The sequence below is a fragment of the Accipiter gentilis genome, chromosome 31 (assembly GCF_929443795.1).
Source record: "Accipiter gentilis chromosome 31, bAccGen1.1, whole genome shotgun sequence".
NCBI classification, from domain to species: Eukaryota; Metazoa; Chordata; class Aves; order Accipitriformes; family Accipitridae; genus Astur; species Astur gentilis.
The window spans coordinates 11,057,202-11,079,788 of NC_064910.1; the positions used below are offsets into that span (position 1 = coordinate 11,057,202).

General features: G+C 42.4%; 1 protein-coding gene across 2 annotated transcripts in view; it reads left to right on the plus strand.

Annotated features, from left to right (window-relative positions):
* JADE3 (jade family PHD finger 3) overlaps window positions 1-15,871 on the plus strand; it is a 67,161-nt gene extending 51,290 nt beyond the window's left edge. For both annotated transcript variants that reach the window (XM_049834387.1, XM_049834388.1), the window contains exons 7-11: window positions 999-1,166; window positions 6,574-6,690; window positions 7,157-7,630; window positions 10,869-10,986; window positions 12,508-15,871. In XM_049834387.1, coding sequence (XP_049690344.1) covers window positions 999-1,166; window positions 6,574-6,690; window positions 7,157-7,630; window positions 10,869-10,986; window positions 12,508-13,397 — 1,767 coding nt within the window. In that variant the 3' untranslated portion in view covers window positions 13,398-15,871. The remainder of the gene's footprint in view (window positions 1-998; window positions 1,167-6,573; window positions 6,691-7,156; window positions 7,631-10,868; window positions 10,987-12,507) is intronic.
* Window positions 15,872-22,587: the final 6,716 nt, after the last annotated feature.

A 22,587-nucleotide genomic window follows, 5' to 3' on the forward strand; every position in this document is an offset into this window, starting at 1 on the left:
ATATTAAATACTGAGATCTTATAATCAGAAGGCTGGGAAGACAGGTATGGGAATTTTATACTAGATTTGAATCTGAAAGACTGGTTACAGCTAATGATCCTGTTCTGTTGAGGCTTTCAATGTTACTGTTCCCCGAGATGATGTTAGGAATGGTGGGCCTTCCTCTGAAAGTCACCCTTTTGATAAAGCTTTTATTTGGAGCAGCTGAGTGGAATTAGACCTTGGTGGCAGCCAATTTCAGATATTCTCAGCTTTAATATGTATTTATGTATGTACAGCAGGGTGTATCTAGATACGCGTGTAGTTAGCCGTTAAGAACTGTTAGGAATTTGACTATTTTTTTTTTCTTTTTCCTTTTTGTTTTTAATTCTCAAACCTAGCAAAACTTAAGAAATTTCTCATTTTCTGAGAGGTTAAGTGCAATACTTGGGAAATAGGCATAAAACCCAGCACCACATAATTTCAGTATATGCTGTAATTTTTGTTGCAATATCATATAAATATTTAAAGTAACAAACAATTCACAGAACTGCAGCCACAAAGGTAATTTAGTATTGCAGGAAATGGTCTTCAGTCAAACAGCTCGTATCCCTTCACATCTAAATAGCATTATGTTAGAGTGTAAAGTTATTAGTGGTAGGAAATTGTGATTTTTAAAAAGGATTAGATGCAGAAGCTATTTTAAAGAAAAAGTCACTAAAAGGAAAGACAAAGGTTCTTAACACCAGTGGTGTTATGCAGTCACGATGGTACGTTTTACACGATAGACAAAAACAATACCAGCACACATTTTAAAAAGCCAGCATAAAAAGACTTTGCCTTAGAGGCTGTTTATCTCTTTGATCACTTGACTCTTTTTAAGGTAAAGAAATTAGAGAAGGATCAAATAAAGGCCAAACTGCGCTTTTAGTATTTGAAAGCTTTGGTCCATATGAATATTAATGCTTGTGTGTGAAATCATATCAGGACAATGATCTCAGTACCTGTTTTCCTCCAAGGCATGCTATGGAATCTTAAAAGTACCCGAAGGGAGCTGGCTATGTCGCACCTGTGTCCTGGGAATCCATCCTCAGTGCCTCCTGTGTCCCAAAAGAGGAGGTGCCATGAAAGCTACCAGGACAGGGACCAAGTGGGCACATGTGAGCTGTGCTCTCTGGATTCCAGAGGTAAAACTTAATTTCTGCCTTTTTCTTTTGTATCATAGACTCCTTTCTGTCGTCCTCCTTCTCGTTCCCTCCTCTGCCTTTTTATGTTCTCATGATTAAGGTATCTGTCTGGCTTAATGCCAGACTTCATTCTGATGAGTCTGTACAGTCCGTGAGGACTGGGAGAGAGTCCAGTTTATGTTCCATTAATTAATCACTTTGTCCCCTCCATTTACTCAGCAGTCACTTCTTGGTGTCATTATGGCATCTGAGTGACCTGCTAGAAAGGGTTACTGATGTTAAGCTAGTATTCACTGTACTACTGCAGCTTCATTCTCTCTTATTTTCTGATGAATTTCTGTGCTTAGGTGTATAATCTACATGTGTACCTCCACTCTTTTTTTTAAAAAAAGACACCCCAGCCTCCCTTGCATTATTTGTGTAGGATGGACTGTCAGATTTGTGGTTAAGGATTTTTTTTAACTAAAAGTTTTCTGAATGGTGGGGAGATATGGCTTTTTATCTTCTATGTTATATTTTATAAGTAAAGGCTTTTTTGATATATCTATGCATACATATATGGAGAGTTTAATAATGAAGCTTTACAATTCTTCCTCTGTTTTAAATTAAGTTTAGCATCACATTATAATTCTATAAATTGGAATATTCATTTGGGTAGAGGTGGGGTTTGTGTTTAATTTTGTACTTGGAATATTTCTGTTTTCTTTCTGGTAAGATCCGCAGATCCATTACAGTGGGTGGTTTAATGCAAGGCAGTAGCCACATCTGCCGGCACCATGACATCAGGGGGATGGATGTCTTATTTTCTGAACCTTCTGCTCCCAAGCGCAGCCAGGCCTCACATTTGCAAAACTTTGAGGAAGATGTTAAGCTTCTGAGTATTTTGTTTAACATGGCAACCTGATGCAGTGTGTGATTCCTAGCTCTGTCTCGGGCATATATCTGCTTTTTAAGGAGGCTATCTTTGCGGTTACACTTTTCCTTTCAGGCCTGCTTGTAGTTCCTGGTGTCTCTTCCACCTTTAAGGAGAAAGGGGTTGAGAAAAAAACAAAAGATTTATTTTAAAGTAAAAAAAAAAAAAAAAAAAATCTCCTGACTTCTCCTCCTGTGCTTATGAAGAGTCTTGGCTGGAAGCTCTCCCGGCTCTGAGCAGACTGGTTTTCCTAAGAGGCCCTTTCTGCATGTGGTTGCCTCGATGCTTTCGCCAGCAGAAGAGGAACCAGCAGGTCTGGGAAGCAGGTGATGGCAGGGCAGGGAGCACATGCTGCCTTTCCTCTTGCCCGCCTCCCTCTGGCTGAGGGATAGAACCTGCTGGGGGAGCACCCAGGTGGGACAGCCCAAATCCAGCTGCTCACACAGCCCGTTTGGTGGCTCCAGGCCTTGGGTACCTCCTCCCCTCCACACCAATGCCAAATGTGTTGGACATAGGAAGGAGGTGACACCTGCCAGTAGGAGTGGAAAATGCTTCCTGGATCCATTCTCTCTCTTGGTCTCCTGCGTTGTCACTTGTAAAACAATTCAGTCACCAGAGAAGCCAGAGAAACCTTTGGGAATCTGCTAAAATGGCAGGTCACTTACTGTGTGTAGAGTCACTGTGGACTGAACGTGCTGTGGGGGACAAGAAAGACCCAGAGTTTGAAGACCTGGGGATGGATACTTTAGGGGAGAACGTGTATTCTCATATACCTATTTTTCTTCTCCCCCAGATAGTAGCACACTGGAACTCCCCCCAAAAGAAACAGATTAATTATAAAGCCACTGCCATTTCTTCTTGTGGCCCTAACAAAATGGAGCAAGGCAGAATGCAGAGAGGAATGGGCCATAAACCTGTCTGTGCCTTGTGGTAAAAGGTTCAAAGAGAGACTTCATGAGTCACCAAGTGTAGGCTAGCATTGTTGCAGGCAATTGCACCAGGTATTTTCCTTCATTAACTCATTCAGCGCTGTCTTAAAATGTTTTTTCTTCCCTTCCTCCCTTGTGAGCTAATGCTGTCAAAAGGCTTTCTTGACCTTCACTTGACTGATTGGCATGTTTGACGGTTTTTACTTTCCAAAGTGTACTCATTGTCGGTTTCTCCCTTTATTGTCTTTTAGTGTAAATGTGTAGTCTAGTTCATGGAAACACTGAGACGAGCAAACTTACACTGAATGTTTTGAAATTCAAGGTCCTGCTCTGCCTTAGATAACCCATTACAGTTACGCCCTCCCTCAATCATTGTGGTGTTAGCTGAAGCAGAAAGTTATTTTTCTTTGCTGCAACTGGAAGGGTATCAAATTGACTATCCTTAGCTGCTGTTGTGAGTGGCTGTTCTCCAGCCACAGGGCTGCCCTTCCCAGCCACCGATGCAGATCACTGTGCACTTGTGCAGATGCTGGTGGCAGGTTAGCGGAGGACAGCAGGGTGGCGATCCAGATGGCAGCTCATGTGCATAACAGTTGCAGAGAAGAGGCTTCAACAGCCCATTGTCTTCACTCTCTCCCACTCTTAAAACTTCTTCAGAGTACAGCAGTCAAAATGTAACCTGATACAAGGTGAAGAAATAAGAGAAAACAGCTACATGTTATGGCAGATGGATCATTTCTGCCTTGGGATGGGAGGTTTTGGGGAATTAAAAGATTGGCCTCTCCGTTCTCTGGATCCCTCATGAGCAGTGAAGTTCAAACAGACTTTCCCTTGACTCTTCTCTTTGAATATCAGAAACATGCAGGCGGCATGAGGCCAGTATAAATAAATTGCACCTGACTGTAAGCGCCTCTTTGTGCTTTTACAATGTTGGGTAATATAAACAGGCAGTGTTACAAGCTGAATGGACAGTATTTCCAACATAAATGTTTCCTGACCTTATGAGTCCCCTCTGGGGAAGCAGCAGGGAGAGCATTAAAAGGGGCAGAGAATGACAGGGAGAAGGTGTGTGTCGATTCCCAGCTCCTGCTGGGAAGCATGGTGGGAAGCATGGTGGAAAGCTGGTATTACTCAGTCTCCAGAAAAATTCACTGAAGATTCTGGTTTCTTTTTGAAAGGAATATAGACAAGCCGACAGGTTGATATAATCCTTTAATTCCCAAAGGAAGTCTTGCCTCTTAGTATAGTGGTAACTGGGACGAGAATTGCGGTCAATCTTCGTACAATATTGTTTCAGAAATACTTGTGCAACTTGTGACCAGGTCTGTTTTGAGCAAGGTCAAGTTAGGCTGATGAAAGGCTCTTTCATTTTGGAAGCAAAAAACCTACATTTGATGATATTTAAGAGTGCTGGACGTGATTTTGTGGAACCATTCAGGCACTTCAGGGGCAGCTTTGTCACTTTCCCACCAATTTATAGGAAGGCCACAACAGATTAAATTGTTTGTCTTCTCTACCTGATGAGGGCATTACTGTGTATTGCCTGCCTATTCTCCTTCTTGTCTGGTAAAACCTGGACCCTCTGAAGCAACTCACTATCTTCCCAATGAAGATTTCTGGAAATGCTATGCAGGAGGTTGACCTCAGTATATTCCAGAAGATGTGGCTTGCAGCTGGGGGATCAGAGGGTGAAGTACTGTAACAAATATAAATTTTGAGTCAATTTATGTCATTAATTCATGAGCTGCTGATCAACTTTAAGTGTGGAAATTATGAACCAACTAATCTCTTGCAAAGCTGTCTTTTCCGCCTTAGATCCTAAGAGCAATGCAATGATAAGAAGAGAGTAGTAAAAATACTCAGTTTGAGTATAGCTGCTATGATAATCAGACTTGATGAATTTAGCACTGCTGTGTTTGGATAAGTCTTACCTCACAGAGAAGGTCTGCTGAAGCAAAGCCTTTCCTCCTCAGGGATTAAAGCAGGTTTTAAAATGAATACCTGCATCAAGTGATGATGTATCCCCAGAGGGAAGCTAGGAAATTCAGCTTAGTCTACTGGCTCTTGTAAGTCAACAGTTTAATTATCACACGTTAAACTAAATCATATAACCTGCATTTCCCTGGGAGAGTCTTATTATGGAGTTGATACATGAAAATTACTGTAGTATAATGCTCTTAAAGTTTTCTAGGAAAAAAAAAAAAAAAATTGCTGTTCAAATCTCAGCCTTAACTGCTTTCTTAAGGAATCAGCTTTATTCTGGCCTCACACTGCCACAAAGCATGACCTAGGAGCCTCCTTTCTTTGAATTCTTATAGCTGACCCCTTTGAGAAGAGGCCCATATCCCACCACTGGAAATACAGGTCTGCCCTGTCCAGGTGAATTGTTCATAGAAAGTGTGGTGATCTTCTTACCTAGAATCAGCATTGTATTTCTGCTTCAGGCAGGTAGCCCTCCAAAGCACACACCTGCTAAATTCAAAAAGTGCTATGTAAGCATCAAAATCCAAGCTTTTGGAGACAGGCATTCTTGGGACAGAACAGTTATCTCACTGAAATCTTCTGCCATGTGCCATTGTCATACTGGCCTGGTTCTGCATGTTGGTCATTCAGAGCTGGCCAACTTTTTGTTTCTGTCCTTGGATAAAACCTGTCAGGAATGGCTCAGGGATGCCTACAGAGATAATTTATGCCTGTTTTGGAGTCCAAATTACAGTGGACAGTCTTTTTTTCCCAGGATGGACAACAGGCAGCTGAGAAATTTCTATCACAATGGATATGTGGATGTTAATATGAGAAAGACTAGGAAAAGGTATCCTGTGCTTATCTAAATTTTTTTCTTTCTTTTAGTATTAATATCCATAATCTGGTCTACCAGAGACAAATGGATCATCCAGTCTAAGTATGTGAAAACTGGCACAAGAGAATATACCATGCTTTGCAGTAAGAGAAGTTTGTTGTATTCTTTCTCAAATTATACTTGATACAATCTGTAGTTAGGGAGGTGTATTAGAATCACCTCTTGCACTGGGAGTGCTCAGTGGAGAGGCAGAGCTGGGAAGTGAGGCTTTTCCTGGCTGCTGACTGATAGATCTGGTTCTGCCCCAAATTGTGAGCTGGCAGAAGCAGCTGTTGTAGCAGATCTGTTGATCTTAAAGAGTGAACTTTTCAGGTAAGTACAAGTAAGTGTTCCTATTTTGTTCTGAGTAGCTCGTATTTTGGTACTTTTTAAGTTAGACCTGTTAAAGCAGCGCAGAAGAAAAACCAGAAAGGAAAGGAAATAAGCATCACTTACTGCAGTCTCTCAACTGGTTCATAACAAGGCATGCTGTAGATGCCTCAAATGTTTTGAAGAATTGTAACTTTTAGCCACCAGGTTAAACTGGTAGTATTCCACACTATTGTTTTCATGTGGGATCTTTTAGGGTCCCTTGCTGAGAAGTATGAGCATATGGAGATCTTGCAGTGAGATAAATGTGTGGTCATGTTTCTTCTTCTGGTATTAATGGGCACTTGCTTTTATTGCCTTGATAACTGCTTTCCATGCTGTTTTTTTTATTTACAGGTTAGTATTGCTTGCCCAGAAAGGATGGAGCCAATCACAAAGGTGTCTCACATTCCACCAAGTCGATGGGCTCTAGTGTGTAGTTTATGCAAACTGAAAACTGGTGCTTGCATTCAGGTACATACTTGCTCTGTGGTGACTCTCTGTGGTGTGTTTATGTGAGAAAGGCAATTTCGGTTTTGCATTTTGTTCTTCCTGCGTTCAGAGGTGCATTATAATGCAGATGACCATTGGGTAGATGCTTACTTCTTCATAGCTGTTCACTCTCACATTAGTTCACTAGCACAGAGATTTAGGAGTTAGTCTGAGTTGCCTTCTTTTGAATAAGGCTGATGTATAAGGACTGCTACTACATGGGTCAGAGATGGATAGAAAGGTCCTTCTATTGAATGCTGTTCACAAACAAGAAAATACTAAATTGGATGATAGCAACTTCAAAAAGATCAACAGATATTTTTAAGAGTGCTTAGGAAATAAGTTTTTTTAGGGATGGCCTTTCATGTAATTAAAATATTTCTGTCCTTTTTTTCTGGTTTGTTGCTACTATTAGTGATTGAGGGTTTTTGTTTTATTCTGTCTGCAGTGCTCTGTGAAAAGCTGCATCACTGCCTTTCATGTCACCTGTGCCTTTGAGCATAGCTTAGAGATGAAGACTATCCTGGATGACGGGGATGAGGTGAAGTTCAAGTCGTATTGTCTAAAGCACAGCAAGAACAAACAGAATTCCCTGCCTGATGTTGATGAGCACCCCAAGAGTGTGTCAGACCAGAAGCAAACAGAGAGCGAGAAAACCAGTCTGCGAGCCCAAAAACTCCGAGAGCTGGAAGAAGAGTTTTACTCACTAGTTAAAGTGGAGGATGTTGCAGCAGAACTGGGCCTTCCTAAACTTGCTGTAGACTTCATCTACAATTACTGGAAATTAAAGCGAAAAAGTAACTTTAACAAACCATTGTTTCCTCCCAAGGAGGATGAAGAAAATGGCTTGGTGCAGCCAAAAGAAGATAGCATTCATACTCGCATGAGGATGTTCATGCATTTGAGGCAGGACCTAGAAAGGGTAAGAATTTAACTAGTAAAGTTTTGAAAAACTATGGTCTTTGTTCGTGGACAAAATTGGGAATGGGGGAAGCACAAGGAGATGATTTTAAAAAACAGTAATTAAAAAAAAAAAAAGTAAGGCCTTCAGCTCTTTTGATATGCTGCACTGCCTGCTGCAGAGACTTGCTTAGAGGTTATTCCTTTATGTATTTCAAGATGCATGTTTCTATGCACAATGGACATATTTGCTAATTGACTCTTTGATTTCAACTTCAATTGAGTAAATGTTTAAAAACAATTGAGTAAATCTATTTGACTCAGCTGTAGTAGTTGCTAGTGATATAGATACAATAACAAAAAATGTTACTTTTATTAAACAAAAGTAAGTGCAAACAGCAAAGGAATGGGGCAGGCTTAAAAAATTCTTCTCTTCCACCTTCTGTCTTGGGATGGAGTGACTCTTGATTTGTAATTAAAAAGGCATTTTGTGATGGTTATAATAGAATGGTAAATATCGGTCAATTCTGGCTTTGGAAAAATGAATTTGCATAGGTAAAGTAGTAAGTATTCTTTGGTGAGTGTGCATTAAGCTTTTGTAGTATCCTAAAAATATATTAAAGCAGAGCTTCTCACCCTCATGGTTTGAGGGTAGGTAGGTGAAGTCCTAGATGGTTAACTTCCACAGTGACTTTTTGGCTCCACGCACACAGAAGAAGAATGCTGGCCTTTACTCATACCACTTCCCGTGACATCTGATTCAGGAGTCTTACTCACCTCTCTTCCTCACCAGTGTGCTGGTGTCAGCTTGTCCCAGGTAGCGGGCAGGCTGAATCACTTGTCACTCTCTTGACCAGATGCTTTCACTGCACGTAGCTGCCTTAGGCGCTACGGTTGGTTAGCGGTCTGAAAATAACCCACTGAGTCTACCACTGCTTGTGGCTTTACTGAGAAGGAGGAAAAGGAAATTATCTTTTTATCAGAAGCTAGCTGGGCTCTAACCAAATTGCCAGCTACCTGGTAGTTTGAAAAGATGGAATCCATCAGCAAAATTCAGAGCAGGAATTTATTAGGAAGGCATACAGAGTGCCTTTTTTTGGCAGCTGATGGGGGAGGAAGCCAGGCTTGTTACCACTCAAAGGCTGCCCGTTAGGTTGGCCTGTTGGCTGGTGAGCACCTGCAGTTTTCAAGAGCTTAGCGATAGGTAATGAATGTAAAAAGGGTAACAGAATGAAGTAGATGTGCTAAATGTGATTCGGAGATATTGGAGAGGAGAGGGGAAGGAAAAGCAGAAGAGGGAAAATAGTGTTGTAAGAAAAGAGAAAACAATATTGGGGAGAGAACACGAAAATACGGGGAGCTGAGTGTTGCAGCCAAGATTTGCACTTGTAACTGTAACTGTTGTCTTGAATCTAGTCATAATCAGTCTCAGATCTCCTTTTGCAGGACTAATTTGGAAATGGATCCTTATTTTTTTTTAAATTTTAAAACCCATAACATGCTTCAAATGGAGGGTTGGGATTTTGGGGTGTTTTTTTCTTTCAAGAGACTGTTTAGAGCTTTTTCTTTTTGTTGAACGAGTAGTTAGTTTGTATCAAATTTTGTTGAAATTGATGTACTTATTCTGAGAGGAGGTAATGCATAGTTTGAAATGTCCGTCTCAAAGTTTCTAAACTTCTCGTGCACAAGATTTTCTACTTGGTTATATCTGGGAATAAATATAAATTTGGGAATCTTGGAATTTCCCTTCTGGGGAGAGAGGTTCCAGTTCTGAACAGATGGGAGTCGAGTGCTGGGGGAAGTACATTTGGCAAGTATCTTTCAACAAGCCCCTACGCTGTTTCTGTGTTTTGAAAGGTCTTTTAAGTGTTCATGAAGAACTTCCAGTGCCTCTTACTGTTCTCATTACATTAGATGGAAATGTTGGTATTAACTCAAACAATAGTGAAAATAGAATTATGTGGCACTGAATCACAGGATGGTTTGGGCTGGAATGGACCTTTAAAGTTCATTTAGTTCCAGCCCCCCTGCCATGGGCAGGGACACCTTCCACCAGACCAGGTTGCTCCAAGCCCCATCCAGCCTGGCCTTGAACACTGCCAGGGATGGGACATCCACAGCCTCTCTGGGCAACCTGCTCCAGTGCCTCACCGCCCTCACAGGGAAGAATTTCTTCCTTGTATCCAGTCTAAACCTACCCTCTTTCAGTTTAAAACCATTGTCCCTTGTTCTGTCACTACAGGCCCTGGTCTCTCTCTTATAATCACCTTTCATATAGTGAAAGGCTGCAATAAGGTCTCTCTGGAGCCTCCTCTTCTCCGGGCTGAACAACTCGCTCAGCCTTTCTGCAGAGGAGAGGGGTTCCAGCCCTCTGATCGTTTTTGTGGCCCTCCTCTGGACCTGCTTAAGGAGGTCCACGTCTGTCTTGTACTGGGTATCCCAGAACTGGACACAGTACTCCAGATGGGGTCTCATGAGAGTGGAGTAGAGGGGAAGAATCATCTCCCTCGACCTGCTTCTTTTGATGCAACCCAGGATACAGTTGGCTTTCTGGGCTGCGAGTGCACATTGCCAGCTCATGTCCAGCTTTTCATCCACCAGTAACCCCAAGTCCTTCTCTGCAGGGCTGCTCTCAATTCCTTCATCCCCCAGCCTGTATTGATACTGAGTTTTGCCCTGACCCAGGTGCAGGACCTTGCGCTCGGCCTTGTTTAACCTCATGAGTCGATGCAATGGAGTCAGCAAAGAAACTGCTAAATGGGTCAGCCAAAATGCATACACTGTGCAAGAAGCCAGAGTGTTCTTTTAGAGGTGATCTGCATGTTAGTTTTGGTTCGAACAGGGGCAGCTCTCTTGGGTAATTTTGTAAAAAGTATTGCTTTATAATTTTGCAATAATTTTAGGGGAAACAAACGTAGTTTAGCTGTTAAAAATCATTCTATGAAACACTTTGCAGGGAGAATCCAGTATTATCTGCAGTAACATCCATGGCATTGTACATAGTGGAAGCAGGCTTACAGACAAGCAAGTCTTAGAACTTACTTACTTTTCTTTTGACTGGAATTTTGTGTTTGCTCACTGTTCTTACAGATGAAAATATATTCTGCTGTCTTGCAGAATATATTCAAGGCATTCATTAAATTGACAATTAAAAAAACCCTCCAGGATGTTTTTTTAATTCTGTTCTTGATGCCCTTTTTTTAACTATGTTGGGATTTATTTTCTTACTGCCTATTAAGTCTCCTGTTATTCCTCCGTAGGTGAGAAATCTCTGCTACATGGTAAGCAGGAGAGAGAAACTGAAGTTGTCTCACAGTAAAGTACATGAACAGGTCTTCAATTTGCAAGTCCAGCTCATTAATCAGGAAATTGCTGCAGGTAATCATATAAAAGTAAAATATATACAAATTCTGTCTGTACTTAAAAAAATATGTTCTCTTTATGTTCCTGCTTAGTGTCCTTAACACTGTGAATCTGCCTTTAAAAACTTTCTTCAAGTACACAGTCAACGAAAGTAGCACACACAAAACTCTTTAATCTCTTAAAATATTTACTTGGATATTTCTTTGGTTTATGACCATTTCTGGTATAGGCCTATTACTTATCAATCACTATGGCATCCATATAGTGGAAATTAGCTGGTGGTGATCACTAGGTGTTTGCTTTCTTGGCCTGCTGGTTATGACACTGTTTCCCCACAGCAAGCTTTGCACTGCTGCTTGGTTCTCCAGTGGAGGTTTTTTTCCGTTGCTGTCAGTTGTTGGTTCCTTCAGGCAAAAGAGAAGAGTGACTGATGGGAATCGCTGTTGTTCTCACGTTGCCTTGCATGCTTGATGAACGTTGCAAAGAGGCATTTCTTAGCTTGCCATCTGCAGTTGCTCTCCTTCCTTCAAAAAGATTTTAAGTACTCTGCTTTTAAATAGTGAACAGTTAACTGGTTAGGAATGCTGATGTACCAAACCCCACTCTGCCCTTCATTTTTATAGCAACTGTTTTGAAATAAGGAACACAAGATTTGGGAAAGAGAATGAGTATACATTACAGTGTGATTTTACTTCTGTTTTTTTAATAGGGAAGGCAGCTATTTGCTCAATATGAAATTAAGATCTCTCTGTTCTTTCAAGATACACGTTATGTTTTTAATGACCAATTTAGAGTGAAGTCTTTGTGCTTTGTTTTTTCTCTACCCCTGAAACATGAATAAGTTTCATTAATACTGACAAGGTGGTTCTTTTAAACTGTTTTAGGTCAGACTAGTACTTTGTAGAAGCAGCAGTACTCTAAAGCACTTTGGTTTTGTGTAAATGCTTTTTATTAGAAACGTCTACTAAATTTATTTTATGTCTTTACAAATACAAGTAGTTTCTTAATGCTTATTAGAATAGCTTGATAGCTACTTCGCAATGGTGCTGTATGCATGTAATATCATAAAGACTAATATATTGAGGCGAAAAGACTTTAAAGCTTAGAAAATTTTATAATACAAAGCAGAGAGTTGAACTAAGTCCAAATTGAAACTCAGTTTGAAGCATTGTTTTTTCTCCATCCAAAACTGAATATGAAGCTTTTTTATAGCTTTGTTGGAACTACTTCAGTCATATCTCAAAACTGGTTCAATTCACTGGCTTAAAGCCCTGTAAAAAGGGCACATTGTTGTTTTTAATGGAAATGCTAAAATGCTTACCTAAATTCCGAAACGGTGGATAATTTGGAACAGTTTTCATTATCCCAACTTCTCTTTAATGTCCTAAAATAATTTCACAGTAATTGTTTGCAAATGCTTCTTACTGTTGAATGACCTTCTAATGGACTATAAAACTTGTTACCGATAACAAAACAATTACCCTTTTTTTTAAAAAGCCTTTTTTTCTTCTGCTCCCTTGTCTCTTTCTCCTGTAGGCCATACCCTGACAAGTGCACTAGAGAACACACTGTTCTACCCACCTCCCAGGATCACCCTAAAGTTAAAAATGCCCAAATCAGCACTAGGAGATTGCAAAAATAACTCGCTGAAGCCTGGCAACAGACCACTTTCTCCTGACAACAGCACTGTTTACAGCAAACGGAGCGTGCCAATGTCAAAGGAATCATTTGAAATTAAAGCAAAATCTTACTCCAGGTATCAGCATGACAGCAGAAGTAACGGGTTGCTGGCAGGGATTGGCAAGCCTCGGAGTGAGGTGAAGGATTCTGGCCCCACGCAGATGCCGGAGTTTTACCGGGGCCAGCCATCCGGGAAGCCCTTGGCGCTCCAGGCAGCTTTGCATGGACAGTCTTCCATTGGGAATGGGCGGGTGCAGCAGGAGAACTTGAGGCTGGTGGCCAAGTCCAATGGTCTGATGGGCAGGGCTGGAGACGTGAGCCAGAGAGACAGCTCCAGCCAGACACCCTACGAACAGGAGTCCGTGCTCACGGCTCACTTGGCCAGCCAGAGCAGTTTCAGAAAATCCACCATAGAACACTTTAGCCGGTCCTTTAAAGAGGCTACCAACAGTCTGGTGAGGACCACAGAAGATCTCCGGTGCTGTGAAAAGCCAACCAGAAGACTTGCAACAAAAGATCGCTTGTGGAGCAAGCAGACGCTTGAAGGTGCTCCGTACCAGGACAACGACGGGTACTGTCCTGACTTAGAGCTGAGTGACTCTGAAGCAGAAAGTGATGAAAACAAAGAGCAAGTGAGGTTAAGACGAAGTAGCTCAGAGAGAGAAAGCCCAAGTAAGGACTTTGGAAGAGATTGTCACAATAGAAACAAAAAGAATATGATTTCTCACAGTTCAGTACAAAGGTGATTAGAAGCCCCCACGGGGTAACTCAGCCTTTATGTATTCCAGTGTACCAGTGCAAAGCTCAGCATCAAAAGGTTCCAGAAAATAGTCCAGGACCTACGTTAGGAAGAGTTGCAGTAGGGGATGGAGGGAGGGGAGAGAAATCAGAATAGTTTTGTTCAACTGTGAAATGGCTTGCAGCCTTCGCAAGGTTAACTCAGTTATTGCAAAGTCATGTGGAAATTGATATGTTTTATTAGAGGGTAACATCTGGGAGAGCATGAAGCGGTTAATCATTGCGTAAATTCAGGAAACTGCTTCCCCCTTGCCAGCTTATGTGCGAGGCAACATGTTCATGTTACGTCAGTCTTGTGGTGGTGGACAGGTATTAAAGAAGTCCTTGCATTGCTCTAACGTGTTGCAAGAGACTGCAAATGGAGACACTGAAACTGCATTCTTACAGCACCTGCAGTATGGCTTTGATCCAGCAACGCACTTGCGGATGTGTTAGGAAGTTCAGCATGTGAAAAGTCCTGATGGTTTCCCCCGGGAACATTTGTGCTCAGATGTCTGAGTCCATGCCGATGTGCTCTGCTGGATCAGGCCCAAAGTGACTACTAGGTGACGATCCTCTTCTGCAGGAGGCTTTGAACTGCAGTGGTGTTTGCAGGCTCCTTGCAGAGGGTGGAAGCAGGCGTCGCTGGTGCTGCCAGACTCGCTGACCTCTAGACATGGCCCCGTTCCCTGCTCTTGCTGAAGGTTGTGTTTCTTTTCACAATAATTTGCTTATTTTGTAAATATACAACTTCTAGTACTTCAGTTTTTTTAATCTCTGTACATAGTTGCTTGTTGTGGGATGCACTTGTAAATATTTTACCCAGCTAACAAGTACAGATGGCTAATTTTGTGGATAGTGTTTACAAAAGTAGATGTACTACTTCAAAGAAAAATGCTATTTGACACTTAAATTTAGGCAATCACCAGTGATGCCAGGTTCCTCTTGAAACTGAGATTTCATGTCCAGAGGTGTTTGTACCTGGTATTTTTAAAATAAGCTGAATTAGAAATAATTTTGTCTGAACTTCTTATGCAGGCACAAATTTTCAACCCTAGTTGCCTGAATACAGGCATAGGAGGCTTACTTCTGGCATCTAGGTCTGTAAAATTTTAGCCAGTCATCATTTGGAGTATGGTTTTTTTAATTGCTGAAAAACTATTATTTTATTAAGCTGCTTTTCAACCTCTGGATCAGTTGCTGTTTCCCAAACTAACACTTTTTTGTATGTCCTTTAAAATTAGCAATTGTTAAGTAGTGATTAAATTTCAGCCAGTACTGAGGAAGTGAGAAGGGAAGGGAATCTTTTTCTGTTCATTTCAATGACAGGGGATTTTTGTTTGAATGCAGACAAACTTCTTGATCAACACACCATCTGGAAAACAACAAAGTAACTGCACTGTTGTTCTCTGAAATGCTGTACATTTCATAAATATGCAAGGTCCCGTGTCCCCACATAACTGGCTGAAATGGGCCATAGATTGTATAGGGCATGTCATATGGCTACTTGCTGTTGAGGGTTCGTTTTTGTCTAGAAACAAAAGATGTTCCCGACCCAGCGTGAAGATGACTATGCAGAATCCAAACAACCACCTGTTTTTCTTCATAATCTTAATTTATTGCTTTTAGCTTGGGAAATGGCAATGACATTTTCAGATTTGTTTTAAACTTTGAAATCTCCCTAGTTGCAATAGGACTAGCAGGTCAGGGGCTGGAAGACTTTTCAGTAGTGAAATAAAAAAAAAGTATACTTGGCAATTCTGCTCTGTTTGCTTCATGCATCTGAATTTTATTTTTTTTTTTACTTCTTGATTTTATGTATATTTGTGTAATTGATCTTTCTAGAGCTGTATCTTCAAAATTATTTCTTTTGGTGTAAATATGCAGTAGCATTTTAGGTTCCACATATTTTATTTTAACGGGAAATGCTTTGTGTTCTAAGCCATGGGTCATTCAGAATAAGTAAACAAATGTCTGTTCATTTGTATTCCAGTTCTGATTCTCTTAGTTCTCCTTCGATATTTATTAGTAATCCTCTCTTGCTGGTCATGAAATTTTATGAAGCTTGTATTGGGAACACTTATCTGGGAGGTCAGCAAAGCGTTCATGTTATTTTGTGGCCAGAAGCCTATGACAGAAGGGAGGGAAAATGGTGCTTCAGCAAAACTCAGTGTTTCTGCTCTTCTGGGGTTATTAATTCAGTTGTTTCCAGTCTGGGCAATGGTTTTGCTAATTTTTACATGATTTTAATAGATATATGAAGGAGCCCTTGGTTATGTAGTTCTCAAGTATTGTCCCCAAAGTGCATTTGCTAGTTTTTATTGTGTGTTCAGTGGCTAACTGTTTGAAGTATTACCTCTTAACCTTATTTGTCAATTTTTTTTGTGTTTTTGCATTTTGTTTTATATATATAAATATATATATATTCAATTTTCCAAGATGGACTCGGTCTTTTTCAGATGTCCCCTTTTTACAAGTACTTTTTCATTAAATTATGAAACTGCTAACAGTATTTTCATCTGTTGTGATTTATTCAGGGCTTTACCCTCTGTGTCTGGCAAATTGTTAAACTCATCAGTCCAACAGCAGTACTGTGTCCATCAAGAGTAGATTATTTCTGCAGAGTTGGCAATATGTTAACAAGTTAAAGTGTCAAGGAAAACCTTTCCCCCTCCAACACCCAAGAAAGAGTCGCTGAACGCTAATTTGCTGTGTATAGCAAATAGTCCAAGCCTGGTTTTTGTTTCTGCCTAGCTGAGCAAATGCAACAGACCATTTGCTGCCCTGGTCTCATTTTTTAATATATGTGCTTATGCCGTAGTATGACGGCTTTTCCCTGGCTGGGCAAATTAAGTTATAAAGGAAGAGCTGTAGCCAGGCCTCCTATCTCATCCCTCTTCTTCTAGACTCGCACACACACGCAAGTGAATACTTAATGGCCAGCTATTGCCATGTGAGTGCAAAGGACAAATCAGTGCAAGCAAGTTCCTGGCCTGATGTTTTATGTCGGTTTTGCATGACCTTTTGCTGTAGTTCCACCTGCTCCCACAGGCCGGTGCTGTGATACACCTTGCTGGCAGAGAGGAGCTGCTCCCTGTGCCAGAGCAGGGGAGAAGGCAAAAAAGAGGAAGATGGAGAGAAAGGAGGAGGTGTAGCTGCACAACCGATCCGATAGCGTCCCTCCTGCTCCAATCGGCTCGGCAGCTGGCAGCCTTCAAGAGAGATGGGGGATTTGCAATCCACGTGTTGGAGGCAGCGGTGACCCTCCTGTCTGCAGCGGGTCAGGCAGCGGCAGAGCGAGCCGTAAACTGAGCGGCCAACGTGCTTGTGGCCTGGCGTGTGGGCAGAGCAGGTGACCTCAGATGGGCCGGGAGCGGAGCTGGAGGTGGGTTGGGTGAAATGGAGCAACAAGTCCCTCAGCCGAAAAGAAACCGGGAGGGGAAAAAAAGGAAAAAGGCAGTAAAGGTGCATATGGAAGAGAGGAGGAAGAAGCAGTAAGTGATGGATTGTCAGCTGTTTTTCAGGACCAGGATTTCTCCTTCCCTAGAGGTGTTCTTGCAACAGATTCCAGCAACAGACTTCCTTTTTGTGACTTTCTGACTGGTGGCCTCACATTCCCTTTGAAAGTACAGTCTGCTTGTGGCTGGGATGTGGGAAAGAAGGGGCCAAGGAAGGAAATTGGTATCCCTGTTATTTCAGAAACATTGCTATTGGTTTGCAGAGTCTTTACAAATAAGTAAGAGTGTTTACTTTTGGATGGTAACTGGACCAAGCTCTCACAAGCACTAATAGGGGCTGTGCGGTGATTCCCAGCACCATCATTTCTGCATTTATGCCTTTGTCCAAAGAGAAATGTTTCTCAGCTATAACATGCATATGTCATTTGTAGAATGTTTTCTTTGCACTGTGAATCCCTAACCATAGAAGGAGGAATTACAAACACTAAACTATTAAAAATAAGTCTGAAACGTTCACTTGATTTTGATGTGGTACCTCACTGATGACTAGGCCCGGGCGTACACAGGCCGTACTGCAGGCACGTGATGTGTATCTGATACCTGGGAGGGACAGAGCATTGCCAAGTGTTCAAAGCCTGCCTCTGTGAGCTGCAAAGATAATCCTGCGAAACCAGTCATTTTGATGATCCCAGTACTTGTGAAGGTTTAGCACTGCAGGGAATTGACACATCTATTGGGAAGACATGCTGTTGATGTGAATTAATGAGCAAAAGGAAGCTGCTTGCACAACTTGGGAGCTTGGCATGCAAGGGAAAAATACTGGGGAAGGGCAGAGACGGAAAACAATGCGAGTGCCTCAATGCGGCTTCTTTAGGAAGAAGTGAAGACTTGTGGACGTCTGGGTTCTGGTTTCATGAGAGATGATGCCCTGCTACTGCTGCTCCTCAATCTTCCTTTATACCAGCTTCATGGCTGAACAGGCTGTTGCTTCTCCTGGGGTGCAACTCTGCAACATACCCCTCTTGCAGAGACCATCCTAGGATAACTGCTCCCAGGCTCGACTCCTAATCAAGTCAGAACATCTGTCAACTGCTGGACTCTTATGGAGCGATGTGACAGAAGTGGATTAAAGTGACTGCAAGCATAGCTTTCTGAAACAAAATGTTGTATAGCAGCTGGATAAGTCGTCTGAAAATAGCAGATGTGCCATGTCTATTTCTGTTCCTCAAGTTAACCCCTCTGCAGATAGCTTGGAAAAGTTTGCATGACTATGTTGTTGTGTAAGGAGAAGCAGATACTTGCCCATTAGTTTCCCTGCCCCTGTGAGTACAGCTTCCAGATAATCTTTCTCTTTCTCCAGTAGGCTTCTTTTGGCTGGGACAACCTCCTGGATCCACCTTGCCCTGCCCTTTCTCTGGGACTTTTCTTTTGTTTCATGCTGGGCAGACCTTCCCTGCCTTCCCATTGCTTTCTCAGCAGCCCTAAAGCTGGGTATCTGCCTCGCCTAGGCTGCCTTATCTGAGACATTGTTTTAAATCTCTGGGTAGGCTCTGTAATGACACCTTTATGGTTTCTTTGGCTTAACCCTCCTCGAGACATTTTTTTTCTGGTTTCTGTTGTTTTTCCCTAGATGCTGCCCCACCTGCCCTCACCCTGGGGAAGAGCATTGGGCAAGGCAGAGACACAAGGCATATTTTGATAGAGTTCTATAACAGCTCCAGAGATGTTCTGCTGGCCAAATTGGTGGGCCAGTGTCCTGAGGAAGAATTTAAAACCTAGCACAACAGCAATGTATAAAGGAAGATGCCTTCAAGAAATCTGCTGGTCATCCGAAAGCCCTTGAGCTTGTGACTGACATCACGATATGCCACTCTTCTTACTTTCTGTGGTCTTGGCAACCACAAGGAGTCCACTGGAGTAGTACCGATAAAAAGAAAATGTGTTACATGCCATTTGGAAAAATGGCTCTGGTTATACCTTTGGAAGTGAGGTAATGAAATGGGGGGGGGGGGGGGGGGAATCACTAAACTAGCCCACCCACTTCACTTGAAACCATGGTGTCTGGCTGCATTCCTTTGTAGTTCCATCTCTCTTATCTCAGAAGGGTGGTGCTGAGTAGTTTGGGAACCCCTGCCCTGGCATCACTGGCATTTTAGGCTCCATTTGCATCTGGTTGAATGGAGCCTGACGGAAGTACTTCCCCTCCTTTAAAACTGATGGCTCAGCCATTGTTCTGTTATCTCCTCTAAAATGGAGTAGGGGCATTGCCTTGCCCTCTCCCTTCTGATTATTCCTTCTACAAGCCAGCTGTCTGTCTCTTCTGGCTTAAGGAAGCACAGAGGCCAAAAGCTGGATGAGCCAGGTGATGTGGATATCCATAATCAAGTTGTAGTTTACACTTGTTAGGAATGGCTAATACAGAAAACAGACTTCTCTCAAATTGTCTGGTTGAACATGCTAAATTAAGCTTAGAGCAGTCACCCCAAACCTGCAATTAATTTGAAGTTTGCTTCTGATTTGGGCCTGAAGAAGGGCTTGTGTGCCTGAAAGCTGCAAACACTGAAAGCACTGTTACTAAATCAGCTACTTGAATGAAAGATGCTGCTTTTCCCTGAAGTCCTGGCTCCCTTGCATGGCCTCTGTTGTGGCTATAATTCTGCAGCTGCTGTAGCACATATCAATGCTCTTTTTTTTTTACCCTGAGGCAAGCAAAATGCAAATCCAGGTCACGTGGGGTACAAAAAGCAGAAAAGTAAGGCATTAATGAAAAATGCCTTGGCCATGCTCCACTGAAGAACGCTTTCTGAAACGCCCTGTTGCCTGGCTGCTCCAGTGCAGAGCAGAGGGCTAGAAAGGCACAGGCTGGGCACTCGAGCTTTGTGAGGCAGCTTAAGGTGGCAGGAACTAACGCTTGCAGGGCCTCCTGTGACAAAGAAGTTGGAGGTGCATGTGTGATGGTGAGGGGTGTTCCCGAAACACTTGAGAAGCTGGCTGCATGGGGAAGGGTCAGGTGTTTGCTTATAGCACTACATTCTTAGGTGCGAGATGCTTTTTCATGAGCCCGTGGCTGGTATATAAGAAATGGTGCTGAAAGAAGTTTGCGTAATAAACTGTAATTAGAGGATACCATCGCCTGCTCTGTGAGAGAAACTGGACTTCTAAGGCTAAATGCTTCAATATGATTTCATGGTAATTTGGTTCAATCCTTTTTAGAAACTATTCCCCATTTGAGATTCTTAATCCATTGTGCATTAACTTCTATGACCGACTGTGACAGCAATGGGTGTTAGACTTCATATAACACATAAATTAATCAATGGGGACAAGTCTGCTGTTTAACACCCTCGTGCCACCTTCTCCCAAGGAGATGTTTGCAAAATGGGAAAAAGGTGTTCTTGGCAAATGTTCAAACTGTATGAGTATTTAAATACACGACTGTGATCATCCACACTAGTAAACGTTTGAGACTTCTTAGCAGCTTGATCTCTCCTGGACCTACTTGTTGCTTACTGACAAATAAAAGCTTGATCTGGACACGCAAGTCAATTCCAAGAACTATATGTGGCTGAAAACAAGTGCATGGCGGTGCCAACTCTTGCTTTCCAGTCAATTGCTTGCAGTGACTGATCTTGTATTTCTACGTCTGCTCTTGCTTAGTGTTCGGATTTTGGGTTTTTTTTTCCTTTTGGTTCCCCCTGCCCCAAAATGCAGTATTATTTGCTAGTGGTAAATTCCTACATGCTCACTAGGGTTGCCCTAATGGATCTAACAGCAGGGCAGGCTTACAGTGAGGTAGTGGCTCTTTGGTCTCTGGTGACACCACTCTTGGCCACACCTTGCCCAGCTGTGGAGGAAGCCTGACAAACACCCTTCGTGTGGTGCTTGGAGGCAGCTATAAGACACGGATATCTGATATGTGGCATTTGCACTTTGTACCAGGTGTGGATAAGGCTTACAGCCCTCCCACCTTCAAGCAGGGAGGAGGACTAACATAGAAGTAAAACAAGAAGACTAAAGGTGAAAGAAAAAAGCCAAAGATGGCTCTAAAGATAAAGAAATGACAGGATCAGGCTCATAAAAGGAGAGAACATCTGTGACCTTCCAGGAACCAGAATAAGCAAAAAATGGTTTCTTTTTATAATGCATGAAATTGTCCAGCACCCCTTCTTGCCAGCAGTCCTTACGGGTGGAGACATTTTTCCAGTTCTGTGGCACACTGGGCTGTTCCCCAGAACTGCTGAGCATTTCCTGACTGGTGAGAACGGTAATGGCTTATGGCAGGCTCAGGGAACTGCAGGCTGGGTGAGGGCTGTGCCTTCACCTTACAGGACCTCTTCTGTCACACATCTGCTCTTTCTGCTCTTTGTGGTTGTGATAATAAGGCTCCCCTTCCCCTGCAAAGCTGGAGGAGTAAGCGTACAATGTGCCCTACCATATGGAATAAATGCTGGGCCACCAGCCATCTCCTTTGGAAGCCAAGGAGGTGCTGTGTGTGCTCCCTATCACTCAGATCTGGAGGCCACAGAGTAGATGTTGTGGCTGCGATGCAACAGTGGGAAGTTCCCAACAGGGAAGCCACACGGCAGCACCATCTTTGGCAACCTTCTCTCTCTCCCATAGTGAACTTGTACTGGCAGAAGACCTCAGCTCATGCTCTCTGTGAAGACACCCCCCCATTAATTCCTCCCTGCTCTACCTTTCAGCAAGTCTGGATTAGCCATTGCAGAAAAGACAAAGCACGAGTACTGTCCCGTGTAACTAGAGATCCAAGTTCAAAATATTTGGCATTTCGGAAGAAGGCCAGAGTTTGTGTTGTAACCTAGCCTTCACAGAAGCTGTTAATTTTCTCCCAAGGTGTGTGCCAACATATAGCTTGTTTTGATGCCTCTAAACCATGCTGGCAAATGCCTAAGTCAGCAAGGAGCAGAGATACTGGCCGGGTAGGTTGGGGGTGTGAGTATCTTCTGTTGCTGAATTCAGTAAGCCGTTGTGTTGGCCGCGTATCCCAAATGGCCTTGTCGTGTGCAAGGGCAATGGGAGAGCAGCAAATGTGGCTGAGCTTTGTAAAAAGCATTAATTGTACTAAACTGTACTTACATAATGAGTTGTTTGCATACATTCCTTTTCTAAACCTCTGGATCTTCTTTCCTTGTTGTAAAATGTAAGAAAGAGAGCTTGTACTTTTTTTCTGGATGTTTGTTTTCTATGTTGGCAGTCGCTAATAACTTGCTTGCCTCATGTCTGAGATGAAATCCTGCTGTTTGTTGCACAACACCGCAGTGGGGACAGAGAGAGAAAATTAAATGCTAAGCACTGAAGTAATGCTATGCAAACCTGTAAAATAAAAGCCTGACTGCTCAGCTAAGGTGACAATAAGTTAATAAATATCACGTTAGTAGTCCATCAAGGGAAGCCTGTGTGAAACAGGTGTTGGTAAGGTCATATAGCCCATGAACTTCCCAAATACACAACTGTAAGAAAAATAAACATAACCAAATGAAGCCTGGCATGTGAGTATCTGCTGTATGAATAAAGGTTAACCCAGTAAAAATGCTTGACAGTAGATAATTGCCGCTGTGATAAGGAACAGATAAAATCTCTAACAGGAGCTGTGTGAGGGGGCTGCCTGGTAAAAGACCTCGGTGGGTGCTGTGCAATCACTAGCGTGCAGCGCTGGGCCATGTCTCTGGAATAAAGGGGC